Consider the following 26,801-nt stretch of genomic DNA (forward strand, 5'->3'; position numbering starts at 1 on the left):
AGAGTGTGAGGAGGATTGATGTCACCAGAAAGTGTGTCAATGATTACCTGGGGAGGGTTGTTGCGAGTTTGGGCAGGACCGTTATTCCTCACCCAGTTATCTGGTGGGATTGCCATGCCCTCTTTCGTAGTGATGGTGTTCACCTTTCTTCTTAGGGCTACGATTTGTTGTTAGCAGATTGGCAGCAGGGCTTGCGTAGCCTATTTTTGGATGGGGAGAGGAGGGACAAGCAATAGGCTGTTCCTCCCTGTGGCGTGATGCGTGCAGGGCGGGGTAGGTAGGGCAACTCGGTGTCCATCCAGGGCAGTAAGGTCAAGGGGGGCGAGCCAGAACAACCCACATGATGCCTATCTGGCTCGAAGAGGTAGGCTGGCAAACCCCCCTGACTGGTCTGGCTACGCTTGCATGGTTTGCCCAGCGAGCCAGCTGGCCAGCTCCCATGCCCCCTTTGGGAGTGATGTAGACAGGCTGTACCCAGTCAATCGACTGGTGGCAGCCCGAGTTAGTTGGTTCCACCTTGAGCCCCGGGGGAGATAGATGGCTAGATTCGTTTCCCCCAATTTTAGGCCCCTGCGTGCCGGAGGGCTAGCCCCCTGGCCCCATCTAGTCCTGCTGCTGTTTTGTGTTGTTGTTGTTAATAAAGTGGCCCTAGTTCAACCCCAAAAACCTCAGCCTGGCATCTTATTTGGGGGGGTCAGGGGTAAAGAATAATAGAATCATAGAGTTGGAAAGGACCTAATAGGTCATCTAGTTCAAACCCCTGCCTGTAAGCAGGAAATCCTCTTAGAGCATCTCCAAAATAAAACAAAACCTGTTTTTAATGAAACAATCCCTGCACTATAAGGGGATCAGTTTGTCACTTTCTACCCTTGAAAGCCATCAAGTTATGAGCAAAAAGCTGTTCCATGATAGAAACAAAACACACTACTGCTCAAGCCTGCCTTCCCTTCTCAGGAGATGGGGAACTGAGGCTCCACTTTCCTCATTGGCTTGTTCCAGGAGAAGAAAATGGCATCCTGTTCAACCACCCATAAACTATGGGAAGATGAGTGGACACATCCAGCAGGCAGGGCGACCAGATCCCTACTGACATGTAACTAGCGTCATATAGTTATATTATTTTCCATCTCTTTTTCTTGTTGGACCATCAAAAGATGTTACCAGGAATTCCTTGCCTGTAACTGGGCATAGTGAGGACTAGAGGGTTCATGAAAGCAGAGCTGCATGTGGGCCCATCAACTTGCTTTTAAGCACGAGCAAGAGCTATGCAAAGAGCATGAAGCATTCCCATTCACCATACTGAATATGAACCAGAGTCTAAGACTACATGATTGTCTCATTTCAGCATAATTCCAAAGTACTTCCATCATCTCTTTGCCATGATGTTTGCCAGGTTCGAAATTGAGAAAGATGTCAACCTCTTGACAAACAAGACATTGAATTTTTTATGGTTTGAAAATGCTAACAATGCCAGGGGGTCCTGTTCTGGAACTATGCGTCTCCTTTTCACAGATCAGGGGCATCCCCTTAATTACATCTGTAGCAAGGAAAAGGAGCTCATTGTCATCATTGGGGGGCTCATTCCTCAAAATTTGAAGCTGATGCCTCACATCTTAAATATCTACAGGATCCCACAGGTATGTATGATTCATAATCAGGAGAAAGGTACGGCCGCTAGGATTGCTAGGAAAGTAGACCATCTGGGCTACAAGTGAGGACAGAAGACCATTCTGCCCATTTAGCACATAGCTTGGAATGCTGATGTCTCACATCTTCAATATCTACAGGATCCCACAGCTATGTGTGTCCCATAATCTAGAGAGAGGTACAGCAACTAGGATTGCTAGGAGAGCAGACCATGTGGGCTACAACAAGTGAAGACAGAAGACTCTGCTCTGCCCATTTAGCACATAGCTTGGAGTCAAATGTTAAACAAGTGTTGTGTGAGAATGTCAAAACCTGACTAAATTTTTAAAAAACCACTTTAAGGAAGGAATAAATTGTACTGAATTAGCAGCAAATGTATGTGGGAAAAATATTTTCTCCAATACCTCTTCGTGGAGGCCTCCATGAAAGCCCCACATTGCAGGATGTAGTGCATAATCCAATGACAGCTGAATCAAAGCTGGAAAGTTAGACAGGATTGGGTCCTGAGAGCCCAAGCCTATGCCTGTCTACTCAGAAGTAAGTCCCATGATAGTCAATGACACTTGCTCCCAGGAAAGTGCGGAAAGGATTGTAGACTGAAGAACTTATCCTAATCCTTTTGGTCATCCTGCCCAAAACACTACACCCCAGAAAATTGAGACTCCCACATTTTCTGTACAGGATAAAGTACAAAAAGTTCTACTATATAACCGGCCAGGCATGTGAGAGAGGACCTTTTTATTTAGGAATAATGGGAGATGTTTGTCTGCCCTAAAAAGCTCATTGCCTTTCCCCTTAGATCAATTATGGCTTCTTTGACTCTGCACTGAGTGACAGAACTCAGTTCCCTTCTCTCTACCAGATGGTCCCAAATGCAAGATCTCAGTACACTGGGATTGTTCGACTGATTCGGCATTTCAAATGGAACTGGATTGGCCTCCTCGTTTCAGACAATGACACTGGAGAAACATTTCTGAGGACTCTCATTCCCAGGCTCCTCCAAAACAACATTTGTGTGGCTTTTACAGAAGTTCTTTCAGTACTAAAGACGTTTGTGAAAGAGAACAAACCCTTTTATGACCGTTTAGAAGGAGTAAGATCTATTGTCTCTATGTCCAGGAGCAACGTGATTGTTGCTCATGGAGATTCACAATCTATGGAGAGTTTGCAAATGGTTCTAGCAAGTTATGAAAATGCACAGCAAGACCCAACAGAGAAAGTTTGGATCATGACATCTCAGTGGGATTTTGCAACCGTAACAGACTCGCATTTTTTTACACCAAAATCCTTCAATGGTACCTTGTCATTCGCACTCCACACAAAGGATGTGCCAAGATATGAAAACTTCCTGAAGGCATTAAATCCATATCGGCCTGTGTTTTCTTTCTTGTATAATTTCTGGTCAGCTGCATTTCTGTGTTCATTCCCCACACTTAACTTGTATCGTCCAAACACAAGAATCTGCACTGGGAAGGAGAAGCTGAGCAGTCTCCCTAGTTCTGTATTTGAAATGAAAATGTCTGGTGAGAGCTACAATATCTACAATGCTGTTCATGCCGTAGCACATGCTCTCCATTCCATGTACTCTTCAATATTCAAGCATAGATTAAAGGGACCTGGAAGCACAGGGGATGTTTGGGCTGTTCAACCATGGCAGGTAGGAGTTTCCTGTAAACCTCTACTGTGTATGGTCACGGATGGACTTGGATCCACTCTTGCAATGCAACTGGACTGAGCTAGAAGTGAGACAATATTTTCACTTTCGTTTGTCTAAGCCCGAGTCCTTTCCATTTGGAAAGGGACTTAATTTAGAGGAGCAATAGATTGAAGAATTACTATTGTGGTTATTAAATGAATTGTGAATTCTGGTGGAAATGGGGACTGGGAATAGGAGGAGGGGGTGAGAACAACTCTGAGAAAGTTTAACTATGCAAAGTTTATAATAATCACATAGAAAAAAAATGTTCTCGGGGGCTTTGCTTGTATGCAGTCTTTCAGGAAATGTTCACAGTATTTATTTTCAGGCCCTGATTTTTATTCATTTCATGTCATGACTACTATTGAAAATAATTTTGTGATATACAGTGGGAGGTGTCAAAAATATATGCGCCACAAGTGTCCAATGACCTAGCCATGCGCCTGCATGTATAATCACAGTCTCTGCATTGCCAGAAGGCCAAGGTGCAGATTCCAGTGATATCAAAAGAATTACTGCTCAACATTTGACCCCAGTGTTTTATTTTTTTTGTCCTCCAATCAGCTTCACCATTTTCTGAGAAACATTCGCTTCAACAATAGTGCGGGCGAAGAAATATTCTTTGATAAAAATGGGGAACTGGCCACAGGTTTTGATATTTTCAACACCATCACATTCCACAATCTGTCTTTCCATAGAATCAAGGTGGGAGAGGTGGACACCTGGGCTCCTGAAGGAGAGGAGTTTGCCGTTAATGGAAGCGCCATTGTGTGGAATCAGAAGTTTGATCAGGTGTGAAGGATCTGAATGCATTTTCTGAGCTATAGTTCCATAGTTGCAGAAGTACTCTTCAGCAGATGCCTGGGAATGCATATTCCTGTACATGATGCACTTACACTGAAGCAAGACCTATTGTATTCACTGGGATTTACTCTGGATCTGCCAGACTTCTGTGGTTATCATAACAGTGATGCAAGAGTAACACCGACAAATGGGGCAGGCTTGTTAAAATGTTTGCGCTTGTAGAATAGGATGAATAACCATGGATAATACATGCAAAGCTCGTGTATGCCCAGGCATATGATATCCATGCTCTTTTGTCTGTGTGTTTATCCATATCTTCCTATGAATTGTGAGGTTGTATTGAATATGGTGAAGAGGTGGTACGAAGGGTAAGTAACCTTGGAAGGAAAACATCAGGATTCATATATAGAACAATATTGTAAAGACACTTATTGGGTCTACAGCCTGCCTACGTAAACCAGCTTGAGAAACATCTGGCAAGAAACATATAAATATAGATGTAAATCAATCAGTATATGAGGAGCACAAGTGGAATATAGATGTTTACAGAAACGTGACTTATATGTCATTACTGTATTCTCATGCAAAACAAACCAAACTTCACAGCAGTGAGAAAACAGTTGTTTTCCATATTAAACCACTTTCCTTTGGGTCTTTTGAAGATGGTGCCCCGATCGACATGTACTGAGAGCTGCCATCCTGGACAGACAAAGGTGGCACGCCAGGGGGAGCAGATCTGTTGCTATGACTGTGCTCAGTGCTCTGAAGGGAGGATTTCCAGCCAGCTGGGTAAGTGAAGAAGGTGATGCTCCATCCAATCGGTGTTGCAGAAGTTTTTGGAAATGAGCTGCTCAAAGGTCTTCCAGCCCAATCTTTTCTTTCCCAGCACTCAGAGGAACTGTGGCGTCCAGGAACTTTTGTCCCCTTATCCTTAGGAATGTCTCAGGTTCTGCTATGGGGCTTTTCATGTTTGCACTAGCTACTTTGCTGGCATAGATGTGAGAACCTTCATGTCAAGCTATTAGGTCGGACGCTGAGGATAGGATCTGGCAGAGGAAGCCACTGCCGCTCCAACACCCCTCCCACCCCATCTCTTGCCCCATGCCACCTTCCCCCTCACAGAACGCCATCCCAAAACCAAAAGGCCATACCACTGCCTGGTGGTCCCACATATCTCCATGCGGTCACATGGCATTCTACCTATTCCAAGGGTGCCGTAAATGTGCTTTATGACATGTTTACAACACCCAGTGCCAGCACTGGAGCTCAGCACCAGCGCTATGAACCTTTAGGATTGGACCCTGAGGGCCCAATCCTCAATTCATCATACTGATGCAGTCAGTAAAGCAGCAAATCAGCAGAACGTATGGCCCAGTCCTATGGGACTGTGATGACAGTGGGGCAAGTGTCTACTGTTGTAAAAGGCCCAGTGATGGCGTGAAGCTGGTGCCACCACTGGGCCAAACCAAGCATCTGCTTCAAAGCAGTTGCAGATCCAGAACCACATTGCTGCAGATGCCGGTTCAGAAGTGGGGGCATGTTGTGGATGGGGTGGGGTCAGGCCAGGGAAGAGAGGAGGTGGATCCTGGTGGCAGCAACATGCACCAGTATCTAATCCTTGAACCTGCTGGCCGGCTGTTTGCCCCCCATGACAGCACACACTTCCTAGGCACAGCACAGCTGACCTTTGGGTAAAGCCTGATGCCAGTTTTACTAAAGGTTAGCATTGAAAGGATACCTGATTGTGTTACATACAGTGATGGATGTAAGGAAAAATTTGAGTGATTTATTTTGTATATATTAATTGACATGCTTCATAATATGATTGCACTGCACTGTTGCCAGACAGCCTAAGGTGACACAGACACACTTTGAAATATTGAATCTCTGCATGTTTCTCATAGATGCAGATCATTGCAGTGACTGCCCAGAGGACCAGCATCCAAGCAGGAACCAGGATCGCTGTATTCCCAAAGCCATCACTTTTTTGTCCTATGAAGAGCCCTTGGGAATCGTTCTGGCTTCTTCTGCTCTGCTGCTCTCCACCATCACACTTGTGCTCGTGTGGAGCTTCATTCGGCACAGGAACACCCCCATTGTCAAAGCCAACAACTGGAACATCACCTGTGCCCTGCTGTTCTCCCTGCTGTGTTGCTTCCTCTGCACATTTCTGTTCATTGGCCAGCCCAGAAAGGAATCCTGCATTCTCCGGCAGACCTTGTTTGCCATCACTTTCACAGGAGCTGTTTCTTCAGTGTTGGCCAAAACCCTCACTGTGGTCCTGGCCTTCATGGCCACCAGACCAGCCAACAGGATGAAAAAATGGTTAGGGACGAGATTGGCCATGTCCGTCATCGTGGCATGTTGTGTGATTCAATCTGGCCTCTGTGCAGCGTGGCTGGCAGTGTCTCCCCCCTTCCCAGAGTTTGACGCGCACTCCCTGATAGGTCAGATCATAGTGCAGTGCAACAAAGGCTCAGTCTTCATGTTCTCCACTGTTCTGGGCTACATGGGATTTCTGGCCCTTGTCAGTTTTGTGGTGGCTTTTTTGGCCAGAAGTCTGCCTGATACTTTCAATGAGGCCAAGCTGATCACCTTCAGCATGTTAGTCTTTTGCAGTGTTTGGGTGTCCTTTGTGCCAGCCTACCTGAGCAGCAAGGGGAAATACATGGTGGCCGTGGAGGTCTTCTCCATCTTGGTCTCTAGTGCTGGATTGTTGGGTTTCATCTTTCTCCCCAAATTCTTCATTATTGTGTTGAGGCCCCAACTGAACACCAAGAACTTAGTAAGGAAAAAGAATTTTGTTACCTGACTGAATTGCTTGAGTACCTTCGTACGTAGCATTGTGCATGAAACCCATGAGATATGTCCATTGTTTTACAGAAACTCATGTGACTTCCTTCTCTATACCCAACTGTTCCTCTTGGACATAATCCTGAGATTCTTTTCAATTTTCACCAATCTGACATTTCAGGGTCCATCTAATTTCTCATTCCTCCCTTCTCCTCCAAAATGCAATCATCTACTTTAGTTATCTTAAGCTGTTTGTAACTGCTTAAAAAATAATAAATTGTTACGAAGATGTTGAACTGCATCTTTAAATTGATTGAGTGATTGACAGCCTTCATGTTCCCCAGGTCCAAGGAGAAATACATGGTTGCCGTGGAGGTCTCCGTCTTGGTCTCTTGTGCTGGATTGTTGGGTTTCATCTTTCTTCCGAAATTCTACATTATTGTGGTGGAATTTGAGCTGAACACCAGGAAGCAGATTGTAAGGAAAAATAAATTGGGCACCTGACTGGCCTTCTATTTTCTTTTCATACTTCTCCTCCCATTCAAGTTTGTGCCTTGCAATTTTGTGCAATATAAACTTGTATTGTATTAGTATTGCATTTAGCATGTTGAAACCAGTGAGAATAGATAATAAATGAGGGTGAATTGACTCATTTTCCTCCCAGATGCAGCAAAATATGTTCTGTTGATCCCTTTGGGGGATTAGACTTAGATATGTTTCTGTCAAGCACCTGACACTGACATCTGACCTGACAATAGAGAAAGAGATTTCTGTCCAGTAATGCAGGACGCTGAGGTGGTGCAACATTTGTGCCATCAGAATTTCACTTATGGCAGTGGATAGCTAAATGGCACCCATTGAGGACCAGGGATGAGCAATCACGGGCCCTCAGGTCACAAATGAACGTGTCTTGATGAGCTCACTCCTCAAAAGTTCTCACAGGATTCTAGGGGAAGAACAGGTCTAGAATTTGGTTCATAGGAGACTTGATGCATTTCCTGTGACATTGAGATCCATGTGACATTGGTTCATTCCTTCCCAGTCTGAACTGTGATGTTTTAGTTGACCAACAGCCTCACAATCTCAATGAGTCATGGATGGCTCCTTTTCACCTGCTTTCTACACCAGTATGACAAGTCTGTCAACACCCCCCGCCAAGTTATCTCTAATACTCAGGTTATTCTGAATCCGCTGAACTCCACACACACACACATCCATTGGCTATGAATCAGACAAAAATGATTTCTTTACCCCTGCAGATAGTCACAAAAGTTCTGGTCTGCAATGACCTGTCCTATAATCATAATAATCCCTGCCTTCAGCTCCTGAAAGCACAGGGGGAAGACAGCAGCCACTGAAGAATCTTGTAACTAAAACCCTTGAATTCTCCTTGGGAGCTGGTGATCTGCTTCAATCCCTTTATAAAGCCTCTCTTCAAAACTATGTGCATCATGTAGATTTAGGAGGCTATGGCTGCAATCCTGACCACACTTTCCTGAGAGTATGCCCCATTGAACAAAACAGAACTTACTTCTGAGAAGACCTGGTTAGGATTGTGCCCTAACTGAAGATAACCTTCCTCAGTGGATGTTTGGGAGTTAGACATGGTGTAAAGGTCCTGTATCCCTCACCCCTTTGGCTGTCAAGGTTGTTTCCATAGTTTTGTTTCTTTGTCTGCAAAGGCCGATGATTGTGTCCAGCACTGCCAGTGTCCGTATCACCTTGAGAATCTTTGAGCACAATTGAGACTGAGACCAAGATATGCTCCTGTTCAGGCTGATATGTTCCTGTTCGTTGCTGCTGCTGCTTTTGCTTCTGCCTCATGTTGTCAGCAAGAACTCTAAATCCAGTTGTGGTCTGCTGCTCGACATTCAACGCAGCCTTCAAGATTCTTCTTTCGATGATCTTGTCATTGGATAATTTGTCCCCCTCCGTGTTGCTGAACTGAAGGAGGTTTCTTTCAGCAAAACTCCAGATGTGTCCTCACTGGAGGCTTAGTAGGTAGCTCTCCTGTGCTTGAAAGATGTACCAAGGGCCACATTGGCATTCCGGTTCTCCTGCTTCCCATGTATGGTTGGGTGGTCCTAGCCCTGTGAGCATCCATGTCACCAGGAATGCCTTTGAGTGCAGTTTGGATGGTGGCCTCCACTTCTCAGCCCCATCCATGCAGCTGTGTGTGTTCATTTTAATTCTCCTAGTTGCCCTGATAAGTAGCCTTGAGTCCCTGTGATTTCTCTGAGGTGATGGGGAGAGTTTTGTAACTAATCATAGATTTGAGTCTGGGCTACTGGTATCCAAACACAACCCTGTAGTATCTGCTTCATGCTGGATTCCCACAGTTTTTCTCCTTTGAGTGAGAGGCAGAAAAATCCCCAATTATTGAGTTGAACTGATAATCTGCACTTCATTAAAACCAAGGCACAGTTTCCAATGTGGTAGTGAACCTGTGTCTGGTCGGTTCCAGTGCAGACTGGAGGTTGGGACTGCATGATAGATTCCTGAGATATTCAAGAGATTCACACCACATATTGAAATCCGTATGGACGTCCTATTAGACCTGATCAGCACTGAGGTTAAATACTCTTCTCCTGACAGGGACATTTCTGATCATTTTCTTTCCCCATTGATTTCTGTAGTAAAGAAAAGGTGTAGAAGGGAGGGGGGAAACTCTAAAAATATTTTAGATAATGATAAAGTATGAGAGATAATAATAGAAAGAAAACTAGAACTTCAAAGGGGACACCAGTCTAGAACACTTGTCCTTCATATACTAGCTTTCTGCCTGTGTGGATTTTATTTTTGTACAGAGGAGCATATGAAGCGGCACAGCCAGGCACAGAATTATTTCTGTACTGAGAGCTGCATCTGGTCCAAGAGGCAGGAAGGCAGTGAGGACCTGTCAGGCTGCTGTCAAAACAAAAACCACCCCCAACACCAATGCCCCACCCCATAGGTTGGTATCTTGCGTGTCTGTGTGTTCATTGATTTAATCACCTGTTCCTTAATTGTAAAAATTACTGATTCGTTTGGGCAGATTACAGCAGTGACTAACAAATGTATCTGATCAACTGCATCCCTCAAAAGAGTCAAAAACAGATTTAGGAAATGGAAAGGATGTGGGGAAACAGCAGCAGACAAAAGTAACACAGTAACCATCTGTAATGTCCGTTGCGGGAGGAGGCCCCTGCCCTGGGGTCGGTACCGAGCGCGAGGGGCTTACCTGGTCGAGGCGCGGTGGTCGGCGGTGAATTAAGGAACAGGAAGCATGCAGGGCAGCTTTACACAGACGGTTTAATTGAGTCAACCTCTTTGCATTCATGGGGGCTCATTTCTTCACGGCCCCCCTCAGTCTAGGCTGACTGGTGTCATCATCGTCGGAGCGGCTCAGGACCCGGTCCTTCCGTTTCTTTGGAGACTGTAGCCCCGGCCTCCCGGCCTGAGTCCCTCGGCCCTGCGCCCTGGCTCTGGAGGGCACTGCCCCGGCTCTCTGTAGTCAGGCTGGCTGGCCTTGGGAGGGCCCACGGTACCTTGTTGTTGGCTCCCTTCTCAGTTAGTCCCCCTGGGTTGTAGTAGGTGTCGAGCATCCGTCTCGACAACCACCTCTCTCCAGGGTACGTCCTCTGGGTCTGGGCAAGCCCTGAGTCAGGGAGGTCTCTGCCCCAGCCTCCTCTCTGTAGAGCTGACTGCAGCCCCCTTCCTATGGAGGCCTTTCTCCTTTTCCTTTGGCCTGGGTCACCTTCTCCCACTGGCTTCCCTCTGGCCTTCCACCACTCTGGAGAGGAGCAACCCCCTCCTCCCTCTCCAGCTCCCTTATGAGACTTACCTCAGGTCTGCCTAACCCCACCCTTCCTGCCCACATGTCTTCCTGCTCACAGCTGTTCCCTGCCCCTACCCCCATGTAGGTGTCCTGCACGGGTCCCCAGTCCTGCTGACACTTGGGGCTTACTCCCAAGGAGGCCTTGACTTGGTGTCACCTGGGCTGAGTCCAGGTGACACCATCTTTTAACAATGACAGTGTATTTATGAAGGTTTTGCCCTAGTGCTACATATACACAGTAACAGCTTCTAAGAGTCAGAAAGGCCATGGTGGGTACATGAATCCAGCAATGTGCATTGGGACCTCACACTGCATGCAAATCTCATTGCAGCATCATTCCCAAGTACTACCACCATGTCCTGGCCTTGGCATCTGCTGTGAGTGAGATCAACAAGGATGCCAGCCTCTTACCCAATAGCACGTTGGGATACAAGATCTATGAAAATGCTTACAATGCCTTAGGAACCAGCTTTGGAACAATGTCCCTCCTTTTTACAGGACAGAAGAACCCCCTGAACTACCACTGTGGTGGGAACAGGAAGCTGGTGGCCATCATTGGAGGGCTTACCCCCCAAAACACCAAGCAGATGCCCCATATCCTACTTATCTATAAGATGCCACAGGTATGTGCAATTGTCTATATGGAGAGGTGCAACTCCAAAGAAATGAGATATTCCTCATCTCTTGGTTCAAAGCTAACTGCACTATCTATTCCAACACACACCTTCAAATGTTGATGCCTTCTTTCTAAAAGCACTTTAAGAAAGGGGGATCAGAATGGGATAATGGCAGAGGTGAGGAATTAACCTGTTCTCTGCTCACATCATATACAAATTAGCTGAATGTTAAACTCTTTATTTGGAAAAGTATGGGGGGAGGGGGCTTTGGGGTGAAGAAGCTGCAAGAAACCAGGGATCCCAAAATTCAGACTTTTGCACCAGCTTTAGAGTGCCTTTTGCCCTAAGCACCAAGGGAGTTCCCAGGCAGAAGGATTTATTGACCTGATTTTACAACACTGCAAGGCCATCCTTATAAGTACCAGAGCTATTACTGAAACACACCGCTGAGTTGCTTTGGTGAACCAAAGTTGCCTGTGATCTCTTGGTTCTTGATAGTTGGGGTGAAAAGAGACATCTTCTGGGCCTTGGCAGAAGAAAGAGAGAAGAAACCAAAGCTAGTGGAGAAGAAAAGGAAGATGAAAAAAATACCTGCCCTTTTTGGATTCTGCATTAGGGGACAGGTTTTTTTGCTGGCATCTCTATGTGACTGAAACACATCAATATGCAATGAATATATATAAGAAGATCAAATACCATGAGACCAAACTTCTCCCTTGTTTGTCATTTGTGATTTGTATTCAGGATTAATGGTAAATTTTTCATGCTAAAGAAGCAATTCTTTTCCATCTTAGATTTATGGCTCGCTTGATCCTGCTCTGAGCGATAAAACTCGATTTCCATCTCTTTATCGGATGATCCCCCATGAAAATGATCAGTATGCTGGGATTGTTGTACTGCTCAAGCACTTTGGATGGACCTGGGTTGGCCTCATTGTTTCTGAAGATGACAGCGGGGAAAGGTTATTGAGAACTCTCATTCCTCAGCTCCTCCAGATCAATATCTGTCTTGCTTTTAAGGAAATTATTCCAACCCTGAAGTCATACTGGATGGAAGAAAAACAGTTATATGAAAATATAGAAAGAATTATTTCTACTCTCTTATTGACCCAAATTAATGAGATTCTCGTTCATGCGCCTTCACGGTCTGTGGACTCTTTACGAAGGGCTCTATTTATAAATGAACATTTTTTAAACCACACAACCCGGACAGTTTGGATAGTAACAGCTCAGTGGGATTTTGAAACGCTGTTCAATTGGGGCTTATTCACCCCCAAATCTTTCAATGGCACCTTGTTCTACACACCACACACAAATGATGTAGCAGGATATGAACATTTCCTTGATACGTTAAACCCTTTTCATTTTAGACTTTATTCCATACATGAGTTTTGGTCTGTCGCATTTCAGTGTTCGTATAACTGGTACATACCAGGCAGGAAAATCTGCACTAGGAAGGAGAAGCTGAGAAATGCCCTGGGATCCCGCTTTGAAATGAAAATGTCTGGCCAGAGCTATGGTATCTACAATGCCGTGTATGCTGTAGCACATGCTCTCCATGTAATGTATTCCTCTAAATCCAAGCAGGAAGCAATGGGCTATGGAGGCCTTTGGAACTTTCAGAAAATTCAGCCATGGCAGGTGGGAATAATTTCTCCATCTGTACTATAAAGATCAAGAAGTATGTAGAGACATTACGCCTTCCCGGGATGAACTCAAGGATCTTGTTATTGGATTCAAGAATAGGTTGTCTGAAACACTGCTAATGTGAAATTTGGAAAAAAAAGATGTCCTGGTGAACAATTGTGTTTTATGATTTCTGATGAGGAGATTAAAATAATGTTGCCTTCTAATGTTAAGATTATAGTTTAGCATAATAACTAAAAAATTGTGAATTTTAACAACTTGTCCCAGTTTATTCATTGGTTTCTCCTCCAATCTAGCTTCACTTCTTTCTGAAAAATGTCCACTTCAACAATAGTGCAGGAGAGCAAATATTCTTTGATGAGAATGGGGAGTTGGAAGCTGGATATGATATCATCAATTTGTTTGCATTTACCAATAAATCCTTCCATAAAGTCAAAGTTGGAAAGATGTTCCACCAGGCTCCTGGAGGAAAAGAGTTTGCCATTAATGAAAGTGCCATTGTGTGGAACCATAGGTTTAATCAGGTAGAAAGAACCATTACTGTAGGTAATGAACCATTACTGTAGAAAGAACCAAACTGTAGGTTTTACAGTTGCAAGTTGTAATCCAGGTTGTTGGGTAACTGTTGAGATACTCTTGGCTGCTCTTATAAAGTTGGTGGGGCTAGTTGATGGTGGCATTTGCAATATGATATACAGTTAACCTGCATGTTATTCAAGGGTTACATTCCAGAGTCGGCATGTAAAGCTAAAATTGCACATACTCAAAATTACCTTGCAAATCCTTATATAAATAAAATATAATCCTTTATATATATATATATATATATATATATATATATATATATATATATATATATATATATATATATATATATATATATATATATATATATATATATGTGTGTGTGTGTGTGTGTGTATATATGTGTATATATATATATATATATATATATATATATATATATATATATATATATATATATATATATATATATATATATGTGTGTGTGTGTGTGTGTGTGTGTGTGTGTGTGTATATATATATATATATATATATATATGTATAATTTTTATATACTATAAAAAAGTATAAAAATACTGTCTCTTTAAAAACTATGATTGGTATGTGAGAAGTGAGACCGACAGAGAGAACAGCAGCTTCAGTCTCCAATGTCAGGCTCACTCTGGGTTACGCATTTAGTAAGTGGAATTGCAGGTGGTGAATATTCTGCAGTGTTTAAATTGATTTCCTCTGATTTTTTTTCTTTTTCTTTTTCTTTTTTTTTGCCAAGTGCATGTAATATACTTAAAGAGCTGTTGGAATGATTTTAGATAATCAACTGCACATGTCTTTAAATGCATAATTTGGCCCTTGCGTGCTTTTTGGATATTTTTCACATAGGAGCCAAGGGGGCAGATGGGTCTGAATTGGGGCTGCACTGGGGGAAAAGTAAAAAAGTCCCTTTTCTTTACATCACCCTCCTGATGCAGATTGCCCCCAATCTGACACCTCCTGGTTACAGACACCAATAATCTGAAAAGGGACGATCTACTCATTTAATGCATTGTGTAGTCTGAACCTCAGAAACCATACGAAGTACTTAAAATCTGCTCTATGAATGTGACATATTCAGACACTGCTCTCAAACATGCTACTTTTAAAAGCAGAAAAGTGCAGGGAAACAGTCTACTGTCGCCTTGCGGCTCTCCCCAGAGTGCTTCAGGAAGTCTAATTCCAATTGATTGGGAAGTGAGTAGAGGGACTATGGATTCCCACTACAGGAGTGCATATATCTGTAACTGCATTGGGATGGCTGATGGTATAAGTATCATGAAGCAATATGACAATTCTCCCCAGAAAACCTCTTCTGTTGCTTTTAGGTGTTGCCCCAATCCACATGTGTTGAGAGTTGTCGTCCTGGCCAGAGCAGAGTGGTTCATCAGGGGAAGCCAGTTTGTTGCTATGACTGTGCTCAGTGCTCTGAAGGGAGGATTTCAAGCCAGATGGGTAAGTAAACACATTCAAAGCTAAATGGGGAGGCTATTCCAATGTTTGTATAAGTGATCTGCGGAAAGGACTGGTTCATATAGGCATAAATGCCTGCAATCACAGTGATCACACAAATGGGTGAATGATGGGCCAATTCTACCCTCTCTTTCCTCTGCTGGAATATGTGTTGTGCCGGCAGAAAAAGAGGATAGGATTGGGCCGAAAAGCACTTTACGTTAGGCTCAGAGTTCCTGGGCTAAGATCACTTATGGAATGTTTTGGTCAAATGGTGAATTTAATCTCAATCTTCCAGGGCCTTATTCTACCCACTACACTACACTGCCTCTCAGGTTTGCAAGCTTTCTGAAGCTGTTCCTTGTGGTCAGTTTTACTAGGTATATGTTGCATTATTTCCAGAGGAATGCTATGTCCATAGAGATGCATGATGCTGAATTAATTAGCTGAACTGGGACATGCCAGCTCCTATTCCACTGGTAAAACAGGAAATTCTATATTATTTATTTATTTATTTACTCCAAAATGAAAAGAAGAGATTTCACACTTGGAGAGAGCAGGGGGATATGATGAATATGATTTTTAATTAATGCTTTGTTCATTGTTTCTATGGTATACTACAACTTATGAAGTCTGATCGTGATTCTCTGTCCATGCAGTATCATTATAATGCCAAAGTCAGCTAAACAATATTAAGCCCTGAACGTTAATCTGTTATCGGAATAAAAAGGTAAGGTAAAGGTTTCCCCTGCACAGTCGTGGTGCTCATCTCCATCTCAAAGCCGAGGGAGCCGGCGTTGTCCGTAGATGTCTTCTGTGGTCATGTGGCCAGCGTGACTAAACGCCGAAGCACACAGAACTCTGTTATCTTCCCACTGAAGTGGTACCTGCTTATCTACTTGCATTTAGATGCTTTTGAACTGCTAGGTTGGCAGGAGCTGAGGCAAGTAACAGACGGTCACCCTGTACCTCAGCACCAGGGTCTTGGACTCCTGGGCTGCTGACCTTCCAGCCAACAGTCTGGTGTTTTGAACCACTCAGCCACCACACCTCATGCTCTTGGACTACTAGTGATATTGACCACAGGCCATGTGTGTGATTCATCTTGTATTGGTCCAATGGCATGTTTCATACCATTCAGGGTCAACCTACCATAAGACTAAGGCACTGATGCCACTGGGGTAAGCAGGTAAGGTGACCCATGCACATTTTGACATGTTAAAACAGTGTCCTCGTTGTTCAGATGCAGATCATTGTGACAAGTGTCCAGAAGACCAGTATCCAGACAGCAACCAGGACCGATGTGTCCCCAAAACCATAACGTTTTTGTCCTATGAAGAGCCCCTAGGAAACATCTTTTCTTCTTCTGCTCTGTTCTTTTCTTTGGTCACGCTCGTGGTGATGGGAGCTTCATTCAGCACCGGATGACTCCAATAGTCAAAGCCAATAACTGGAGCATTACTTGCACCCTGCTCTTTGCTTTGCTGCTTTGCTTTCTATGTTCCTTTGTGTTCATTGGCTGTCCTGCGAAAGTGTCCTGCATTCTCCGGCAAACCTGGTTTGCCATCGCTTTCACTGGGGCCGTTTCCTGAGTGTTGGCCAAAACCATCACTGTGGTTCTGGCTTTTGTGGCTACAAAGCCAGGAAACCACATAAGGAAATGGGTGGGGAAGAGACTGGCGGTGTCCATTGTCCTTCTCTGTTCTCTTACGCAAACTGGCCTCTGTGCAGTGTGGCTGGCCACCTCTCCCCCCTTTCCAGAGTCTGACATGCATTCTCAGATGGGCCAAATCCTCATGCAATGCAATGAAGGCTCTAATATCATGTTCCACATTGTCTTGAGCTACATGGGGTTCCTGGCCATCATCAGTTTCACTGTGGCTTTCTTAGCCAGGACATTGCCTGATACTTTTAATGAGGCCAAGCTGATCACCTTCAGCATGTTGGTCTTTTGCAATGTCTGCGTGTCCTTTGTCCCAACCTGCCTAAGCACCAAGGGGAAATACATGGTGGCCGTGGAGATCTTCTCCATCTTGACCTCTAGTGCTGGATTGTTGAGTTTTATCTTTCTCCCCAAACTCTACATTATTGTGGTGAAGCCTGAGCTGAACACCAGGGAACAGCTAGTGCAGAAAAAGAATTTTAGCACTTGATTGATCACCTCCAATCTTTTTAAGCCTCTCCTCCCATTCAATATGGTGCCTTTTCTTTTATCCAAATGTTAACCTAAGGCTGTGGACAAGCTCGTGTCTGTTGCTATGGCTGTAAAACATTTAGGAGGTTTCAACCGTACAGGGAGTTGTTGTTATTGGCAACCTTCAGTCTCGAAAGACTATGGTATTGCGCTCTGAATGGTGGTTCTGAAACAGCGTCTAGTGTGGCTGAAAAGGCCGATTTGGGAGTGACAATCCCTTCCACACCAGGAGCAAGTGCAGTCTGTCCCTGGTCTGTCTCCCTGGCTATGGGCCTTCCTTCTTTGCCTCTTTGCCTCAGACTGTTGGCCAAGTGTCTCTTCAAACTGGGAAAGGTCATGCTGCACAGCCTGCCTCCAAGCGGGCCGCTCAGAGGCCAGGGTTTCCCACTTGTTGAGGGCCACTCCTAAAGCCTTCAGATCCCTCTTGCAGATGTCCTTGTATCACAGCTGTGGTCTACCTGTAGGGTGCTTTCCTTGCACGAGTTCTCCATAGAGGAGATCCTTTGGGATCTGGCCATCATCCATTCTCACAACATGACCAAGCCAATGCAGGCGTCTCTGTTTCAGCAGTGCATACATGATAGGGATACCAGCTTGTTCCAGGACTGTGTTGTTTGGAACTTTGTCCTGCCAGGTGATGCCGAGGATGCATCGGAGGCAGCGCATGTGGAAAGCATTCAGTTTCCTCTCCTGTTGTGAGCGAAGAGTCCATGACTTGCTGCAGTACAGAAGTGTACTCTGGATGCAAGCTCTGTAGTAATCAAGGATGAACTGACTTTTCCGACTTGCTTATTAGCACTGACCAATTTCTCTCACAATAGCAGCAAAAGGGATTATTTTCTTTAGTTTTCCAAACAATAGTTGTGAAGACAATTTGTTGTGAAGCATTCATAGATTCCACTTAGACTGTAAATTGGTCCAACTGTTAGACATGAAAGAATCAGAGATGTCATTAAAGAGTTGCCTTATTTTTGCGGGTGCAGGTACTCTGCTAGTATCCGTAACAACACTGACACAGCTGAGCAGGCTGCCTCCTTGTGACAATGGCTGTCTGATGATAGCCTTACATCATCCCCACACCCAAAAAGTCATTCGTTCCCACTTTGTCCACCCAATTGGGGGGGGCACGTTCATTGGGAGTCCAGGTGCTCACTCCTTGCATAACCTTGGCACAGGTTACATGGAGTTTGCCACTCAGCCACTGTCTTTCACTACAGCTGGAACTCTGCCACCACCATGGAATGCGGCTCATGCTCTATTGGTGTCCCTCCATCTGCGTGTGTGTGGGGGAGTAGGTAGGGTTGGGCTGACTCTCTCTGAATTCTGAGTGACTTTTACATCTTCTCACTCCATTGTGACTATCTCAGTTGGCCCCATGATTTTCAGTCTTTCCAGTTATCCCCAATCCCCGCCATTCATTTCATTCATTCACTGCTTCAGTGCGGAAGAGCTAATGGCTGTGGATCAAGCAGACATGTTTCTTACACTTTGCAAAGATCTGAGAAGGCTGCTAGGAAGGACGATAATGATCTCTGCAGTAATGATCATAATTACTGTAATCAGGAAGTGAATACACCAGCAGCTAAAGAAAGACTCCTTCCCACTTGAACAACAAAAGCTACTGTGCCTCTGAGGAGCTGAACACGTGCTCAGCAACATCTGCAAAGGCTCCTTGCAAAAGGACGAGTTCCTTGCGCCCAGTTTTTCCACTTCGGCAGATGCAAGAGTGCTTTGAAAACGACTGATGATGCTTGGCTAATTGAACCAATGGATGCAGCCATCAGCCTGCTGGGTGTTTACGGGACAATGAGGGAGATCATCCTAGACTGGGGACAAAATGTCTCTGGACTCAGAGTGCTCTCTTTGCTGCTGCACCTGTATCATGTTTCTGGCAATAATTGTAACCCCAGGTGGGGTTTCCTGCCACAAATGGAAAGCGCAGTACTTAGTCCAACGCAAGTTCTCATCATTGGTGAATTTCTTTCTTTCTTTGTTGTGCATTCAAAGGAACGACTGTTTAATGAACCTCCAATTACTGCTTTTCATCATTAGTACGTTCTTTTATTGTTTGAAATGATACCCCCGGAGAATACTTGATTAAAAGTCTTGTAGTGTGATGACAGCCAAAGAATTCATTCTCCAAGAACTTATTTCTGCAGGTCAGTGACTTGTGGCTTACTGTCTAATTGTCCTGCTGAGGGCTGGAAGTGACATCATTAAGCAGATGATGGCCAGAAATAAGCAATTTGTTTTCATGTAGGAGCTCATTAGCTGCAGATGACAGAGGAGAAAATATGCAAATCTTAATCTTATTTTCAAGATTTGGGAGTGTCCAATTTTCATGTGGGTTACCCTTTCAGCATTGCCACTTCTGCCAGGGCATCACTGCCCATCTCAGCAGCTGAGAGATGCTCTGCAAAGTACTGCCTCAGTAGAGGCAGCACTGCTGAAAGGGTGCCACTGGGACAGCCCAATTATCACATGGGCCAGATCAAGAGCTTCTGACCTGTGGGCCTTATGTTTAACGCCCCTGGTTTAGCCAGTTGGGCACTTCTGGCAGGAACAGTACAGTTTTGGGGCTAGGAATAGGGATCTCGTGCGCATCTATGGTATGTAAGGGCCTCGGGGGAAGCAAATACCCATCTCCAGTTGCTGTCTTGGGGATGCTGGTTGGTGACCCTTAAGGCCAGAATTTCCAAGTCCATCCTAAATGCTTGCATGCAAATAGGATCCGTTAAGTTCTCTGCTTCTGTCAAGGAGATTTTGAACAGGAGGAGGAATTTGTGTCTGGAAGTGGCTTCTGCAGCCACACACTTAGCGTAAGCTATTGATCATATAGTAACTATGAATATGTATGTGCGACTTTCTACAGTGCTGGTAAGTCAAAATCGCATCTTTTTTTGGCTGCTGGGAAAAAAAGATAAGGGGGGGAGGAGGAGAGAGGAACCCAGGAGTAAAAGCAGTCATGTTAGGAGTCATTGGAGACTCAGGACATTTGCACCAGCAGCTCCCAAGTGCCTGATGGTAGCACCCCTCTCGTGCCATTGTAAATGGACTAACGGTAGCAGATCGCGAGATCCACTGCCATAAATGTGTGATCAAACTGACCTTTTGTCTATACCAGTGGTGTAGCTAAACGGGTGCAGGGGGTAGCAGTTGCACCAGGCATCAAGCTTTAGGGGCGCAACAAGCTGAGCTTGATAGTAGTGACGAAAATTGTGAAAATCTTGGTATGTATGAATAGGTCAGATCATAGCGCATTGCAATGAAGGCTCAACCTTCATGTTCTCCATTGGCGAATCCTGCATTTTCCGGCAGACCTCATTTGCCATCACTTTCAGTGGGGCTGTTTCTTCAGTGTTGGCCAAAACCCTTACTGTGGTCCTGGCCTTCATGGCCACCAGACCAGCCAACAGGAGGAAAAAAGGAGAGGACTGAGGTAGACTAAAATTCAGTTACTGCGTCAAGCTTGCGCTGGAAATGGTGGGATATTTGAGGACTGCAATTTCAAGCTCCCTTGCTCATGTGTGCTCTTTTTCTCTGTGAATGTACCATGTCCCCCTACAATATTTGTCTGAAGTTTTTGCATGAAAATATTGACGTCAAAGCAAAACTTGATCTGAAAATGGGCAATTTGGCAGGCAGGCAACTTATCTGAAACAATTATTGATCATGTAGCACATCTGCAGTCCCTTTTGATAGATGCCCTGAACTGGAGCTACTTTGCAACTGACTGTCTTCTTGCAGGGATACACCTGAATAGCATACTCATTCCGCAAAAGGGAGACATGAGCAAGAGATGTGCATGGTTGTACATGGAGGAAATATATACACAGTGGTGGGAATGCAGTCACCTCCAATATGCCAATAACACAGGCCAACACACATTCTACTTCCTTAAACGTTACACCAATTCCTGGGTATATTTGGGGTGCTGATTCCAAAAATGGCATCCATTTTGCCCTGTCACATCTAGTTTTCGAGACATGGCATAGCCTCTTTAGTGAATGGTTCAAGCAGCATCCTCATGAGGAAGCCTACACTATGGCTTCCTCATGAGGAAGCTGCTTGGACCATTCACAATACTATAGCTCTAGTATATCACAATACTTCTGCCCTAGATGTGATAGGGCAAAATGGATGCCATTTTTGGAATTGGCACCCCAAATTCATACCAAACCAGCATAAAGTTTGGGAAGATCTCTTCTGACCCTCAATTTTGTAGGCCTGTGTAATTGTTGTCAAATGGAGTGTGAGTGTGAGTGTGTGTGTGAGAGAGAGAGATTTCAATCATTCATGTACTCTTCCATGTGAAGCTTTAAATGCATGTCCGTCCGTCCATCCATGGAGGTTATATCTGTAAGAATTAACCCTGAAAGTAGTAGGAAGTACATACCTTATGTCAAAACTATCTTTGACAGCTGGTCCCGCCCCTTTTTACTGGAAATCCCGCCCCCTAAGGGGGTTCAAGTGACCCCTCAAACAACTCCCCCACTGCCCCCCACCACTGGGGAGGGTTTTTGGGGCACCCCGACATTTGGTTTGGCGGGAAAAGGAACCCGCCAATAAAGTGTGGGAAAGGGGTTCATGTGACCACTCAAACAACTCGCCCCGTTCCCTTCGACCGCTAGGGAAGGGTTTTGTAGCACCCCGACATTTGGTTTGGCGGGAAAAGGAACCCGCCAATAAAGTGTGGGAAAGGGGTTCATGTGACCACTCAAACAACTCGCCCCATTCCCCTCGACCGCTAGGGAAGGGTTTTGTAGCACCCCGACATTTGGTTTGGCGGGAAAAGGAGCCCGCCAATAAAGTGTGGGAAAGGGGTTCATGTGACCACTCAAACAACTTGCCCCATCGTCGCCGACCAATAGGCGCAGGTTTCATAGCTCTCAGACCACCGTGTGGAGCCAATGGGAAAAAAGGGGGAGTGGGAACAGGTCCGGACATGTCCTTGTATTTAAGGCACAGGTCCTTTGGGGGGGGGGAGGGAGAAACCCGTTCAGCCTTTTGCTGTTGCTGCTGTTTCTGCCATGGCCTCCCCTCTGAAAAGCTCACCCGCTTCGCCTTCTGAGACCGAGACTCCCCAGTTGGAGTGCGAATCCCCTGCCGGGGAGGAGAGTGAAAATCACACTATGGTGGTGGTCAAGATGGAGAGCCCCGAAGAAGAGAAGGAGAACGTGCCGCCTTCTGAGGGGGGGGAGACACCAGTCAGACCCGTGGATTCTCAAAATTACGTTCGCAAACTGCTCAAGATGGAGAGCTGCGATGAATCAGAGACCCCAGACAGGCCCACTGATTCTCAAAGCCTACCGCAGGCACCTATGAAGAAGAAGCAAAAATGTAGGCGTTATGAAGATGAAGAGGATGATGTGTTACCGTTTCCATCTTTGAACCTGGTTTACCAATTTGCAATGGAAGAGCCACCTGTACCTAGAGAAACTGAAGCAGAGGTAAATCACTGTGCTTGAGTGCATACGTGAGTGTGTTGCCTGAAATGTAAAATCAAAAAATACTTATTTGTGTTTTTTTGTAGGCTATTCCAAAGAAGGATGTGAACCAAGACGCTTTCAAAACGCTACGGAACATTTTAGGGGTTCTCCCGCTGGACAGACAGAACAAAAATCTGACATCACAGACAAGGCAGAGAATCACAAAGAGTGTGCTGAGAGCAAGTTTGTTCACCATAGTGAAGTATTGTGTATCAAAATTTCTCGAAGTGTCCTGTGACGGATGTCAAACAAAGGCCCCAAACCAGGACGCCCATGTCTGCTTGGACTGGACTCAGGAGTTTATTCGAGACATGCTGCGCAGGGTTATGAAGAAATTGGACATTAGAAGTCTGTTGCACACGTGTATCTGTATTGCATTTTCATTAGGTTGTCTGGAGATGAAGCAGGAATTTCCTGAATACGTTATGTCTTTATTGGATCATGTATATAAATTTGAATCTGAACCCCATAAAATAGCTGCTAATCTGCTTCAGCCGCAAGATCGTGTTTTTCTTTTTTCTGTTGAAAGAGTGGTCAAAGCCAAATCTTTTTGGTTTTATCTGATGTAATATTATTGGAATAATAATGGAGTGGAATGGAATATTAATATATGGATCTTGCATGACTAGGGAAAAAAAGTAGAGAGAGAGAATGCTTATTTTAAAAAAAAAATGTGCATGTTTAGGAATAAATTGCAGATCTTGCATGACTAGGGAAATGATGCTTTCAATGGAATTTTAGAAGTAGAGAGAAGACAAGTGAGAGAGGGGATTGCTTATTGTTCTATGTATGGAAATAAAAAATCAAATTTTTTTACAAGGTCTTGTGTGTTTGTTGCTTACAAGGGGGGGGTTTATTTCAATTGAATTTTAGAAGACATGGGCTTGGGGGGCATGGGAGAATAGAACCTGCTCACATAGGGGTTACACTAAAAAAAAAAAGGACTGAAAATCAGAAGCTGATCAGACACATTTTTATATGGGAAAACAATTTCAGCTATTTTATATTCCATGAGACTGGGAATCAGAATCTGTGTCTGGATTTTTACACGTGTAAAAAACCAGATACAGGTCAATGGGTTAATCCTGAATGATTGCATTCCATTAACTTGGAAATATATCAATTTTTTGACCTGTGTCTGGTTTTTTACACGTGCAAAAACCAGATACAGGTCAATGGGTTAATCCTGAATGATTGCATTCCATTAACTTGGAAATATATCAATTTTTTGACCTGTGTCTGGTTTTTTACACGTGCAAAAACCAGATACAGGTCAATGGGTTAATCCTGAATGATTGCATTCCATTAACTTGGAAATATATCAATTTTTTGACCTGTGAAACAGAATTTGGGGTCTGTTTTTTACGTGACTTCTTTTAAGATTTATGGTGTGAAAATAAAAACATACTAACTTACCATCATTTTTGTTTATTGTATGGGCCTGGGAAGAAAAAACTAATTGGAATGTCCAGATGTGAGGGTACAGAGATTTTTCCTATAAAAGGGGACACCTTATTGTGTGTGTCAGTAGATCTTCCAAAAATAGAAGGCTGCACTTCATTTGGTAAGCATATTGCTCTCCTTGCCTTGGAATTTGTATGTGAATCTGATAGAATTAAATATTGCTTCTCTCTATCTATCTGTATGTCTTTTATGTCAGAATCTGTATGTCAGACTGCTTTTATTCAAGGTTTGTATTTTTCACTCTGCAAGTGCTCTGGGGCATTCTTGGTCTAAGAAAATCTTACACCTGTATTGCTGGCTGCATAATTTTGTATGAATGTACTATGCCAACCAACATGTCTGTGTGAAACTTGCCTCTGTGTGTGTGTGTGTGTGTGTGTGTGTGTGTGTGTGTGTGTGTCAGAGGCCTAATAGGCTGTCTTTAATTCAGGGTCTGTTTTGTTCACTTTGCATGCGCTCTGGAGCATTCATGGTCTGAGTAAAACTTCCATATGCTGGCTTATTCAGGAAATATGCTTTTTCGTGTGTTCTGTGTTCCTGTGTGAATCTGTTAGAAATAAAAAAAAAAATGCTGCCTTTATTCATGAGGGGGAGATGGTCAGGCTGCACAGTTTTTTTTGAGTTTTTTTTTTGGAATGTTCCTTTTCACCTGTATGACTTGAATTTTGGTCATTATCCAGCTAGGACAATGGCTGTGTGTATGTGTGTGTGTGGGTGGGGTGGGGCTGTCAGCAGAGGCCTCTCTTATTCAATGTGGGCCTGTGTGCCTTTACACTTTACAAGTGGCCAGTGCAAATTGTTTGAAATCTCTGATTTTTTTGGGAGGGGGTGGAATGTTTTGAGCATTTTCCAACACTGCAAGGGTCTGTGTGAATCTGATAGAATTAAATATTGCTTCTCTCTATCTATCTGTATGTCTTTTATGTCAGAATCTGTATGTCAGACTGCTTTTATTCAAGGTTTGTATTTTTCACTCTGCAAGTGCTCTGGGGCATTCTTGGTCTGAGAAAATCTTACACCTGTATTGCTGGCTGCATAATTTTGTATGAATGTACTATGCCAACCAACATGTCTGTGTGAAACTTGCCTCTGTGTGTGTGTGTGTGTGTGTGTGTGTGTGTGTGTGTGTGTGTGTCAGAGGCCTAATAGGCTGTCTTTAATTCAGGGTCTGTTTTGTTCACTCTGCATGTGCTCTGGAGCATTCATGGTCTGAGTAAAACTTCCATATACTGGCTTATTCAGGAAATATGCTTTTTCACGTGTTCTGTGATCCTGTGTGAATCTGTTAGAAATAAAAAAAATGCTGCCTTTATTCATGAGGGGGAGATGTTCAGGCTGCACAGTTTTTTTTGGAATGTTCCTTTTCACCTGTATGACTTGAATTTTGGTCATTATCCAGCTAGGACAATGGCTGTGTGTATGTGTGTGTGTGGGTGGGGTGGGGCTGTCAGCAGAGGCCTCTCTTATTCAATGTGGGCCTGTGTGCCTTTACACTTTACAAGTGGTCAGTGCAAATTGTTTGAAATCTTGATTTTTTGGGAGGGAGGGGGTGGAATGTTTTGAGCATTTTCCAACACTGCAAGGGTCTGTGTGAATCTGATAGAATTAAATATTGCTTCTCTCTATCTATCTGTATGTCTTTTATGTCAGAATCTGTATGTCAGACTGCTTTTATTCAAGGTTTGTATTTTTCACTCTGCAAGTGCTCTGGGGCATTCTTGGTCTGAGAAAATCTTACATCTGTATTGCTGGCTGCATAATTTTGTATGAATGTACTATGCCAACCAACATGTCTGTGTGAAACTTGCCTCTGTGTGTGTGTGTGTGTGTGTGTGTGTGTGTGTGTGTGTGTGTGTCAGAGGCCTAATAGGCTGTCTTTAATTCAGGGTCTGTTTTGTTCACTCTGCATGTGCTCTGGAGCATTCATGGTCTGAGTAAAACTTCCATATACTGGCTTATTCAGGAAATATGCTTTTTCACGTGTTCTGTGATCCTGTGTGAATCTGTTAGAAATAAAAAAAATGCTGCCTTTATTCATGAGGGGGAGATGTTCAGGCTGCACAGTTTTTTTTGGAATGTTCCTTTTCACCTGTATGACTTGAATTTTGGTCATTATCCAGCTAGGACAATGGCTCTGTGTGTGTGTGTGTGTGTGTGTGTGTGTGTGTGTGTGTGTGTGTGGGTGGGTGGGTGGGTGGGTGTCAGCAGGGGCCTCTCTTATTCAATGTGGGCCTGTGTGCCTTTACACTTTACAAGTGGTCAGTGCAAATTGTTTGAAATCTTGATTTTTTGGGAGGGAGGGGGTGGAATGTTTTGAGCATTTTCCAACACTGCAAGGGTCTGTGTGAATCTGTTAGAATTAAATTTTGCTTCTCTCTATCAGAATCTGTATGTCAGACTGCTTTTATTCAAGGTTTGTATTTTTCACTCTGTATGTGCTCAGGGGCTAATATTGACAGGAGTTAAAAAATCCTAGCTGTCTCTCTCTCTCTTTCAGGTGTTGAATTTTGTGTGAGGTGCATGACTTTTGCTTTTTTTCCCATGGAATTTGACTGCCCCCTTGTGTCAATTTGATGAAGGGTCTGTCTTGAATTTTGGCCATATGGCAAAAAATGTTGTCTTTTTTT

At 44.1% G+C, this 26,801-nt stretch overlaps 2 protein-coding genes across 2 annotated transcripts; both read left to right on the forward strand.

Annotated features, from left to right (window-relative positions):
- Positions 1-405: 405 nt before the first annotated feature.
- On the forward strand, positions 406-6,959 carry LOC136654045 (vomeronasal type-2 receptor 26-like). Its single transcript, XM_066630905.1, has 4 exons — positions 406-501; positions 3,908-4,135; positions 4,810-4,936; positions 6,052-6,959. The coding sequence occupies exons 1-4, from the start codon at positions 406-408 to the stop codon at positions 6,957-6,959; spliced, it is 1,359 nt and encodes a 452-aa protein (XP_066487002.1).
- Positions 6,960-22,227: 15,268 nt separating this feature from the next.
- On the forward strand, positions 22,228-23,497 carry LOC136654263 (uncharacterized). The gene is made up of 2 exons (XM_066631208.1): positions 22,228-22,671; positions 22,755-23,497. The coding sequence occupies exons 1-2, from the start codon at positions 22,252-22,254 to the stop codon at positions 23,277-23,279; spliced, it is 945 nt and encodes a 314-aa protein (XP_066487305.1). The 5' UTR covers positions 22,228-22,251; the 3' UTR covers positions 23,280-23,497.
- Positions 23,498-26,801: the final 3,304 nt, after the last annotated feature.

This window comes from Tiliqua scincoides, chromosome 5 (assembly GCF_035046505.1).
Source record: "Tiliqua scincoides isolate rTilSci1 chromosome 5, rTilSci1.hap2, whole genome shotgun sequence".
Classification (NCBI taxonomy): Eukaryota; Metazoa; Chordata; class Lepidosauria; order Squamata; family Scincidae; genus Tiliqua; species Tiliqua scincoides.

Coding starts and splice junctions, on each gene's coding strand:
- LOC136654045 (XM_066630905.1), top strand. CDS start 406: ATGGTTTGCCCAGCGAGCCAGCTGGCCAGCTCCCATGCCCCCTTTGGG. Junction 4,136..4,809: donor GGAATCAGAAGTTTGATCAG/GTGTGAAGGATC, acceptor GGTCTTTTGAAG/ATGGTGCCCCGATCGACATG. Junction 4,937..6,051: donor GAGGATTTCCAGCCAGCTGG/GTAAGTGAAGAA, acceptor TGTTTCTCATAG/ATGCAGATCATTGCAGTGAC.
- LOC136654263 (XM_066631208.1), top strand. CDS start 22,252: ATGGCCTCCCCTCTGAAAAGCTCACCCGCTTCGCCTTCTGAGACCGAG. Junction 22,672..22,754: donor CTAGAGAAACTGAAGCAGAG/GTAAATCACTGT, acceptor GTTTTTTTGTAG/GCTATTCCAAAGAAGGATGT.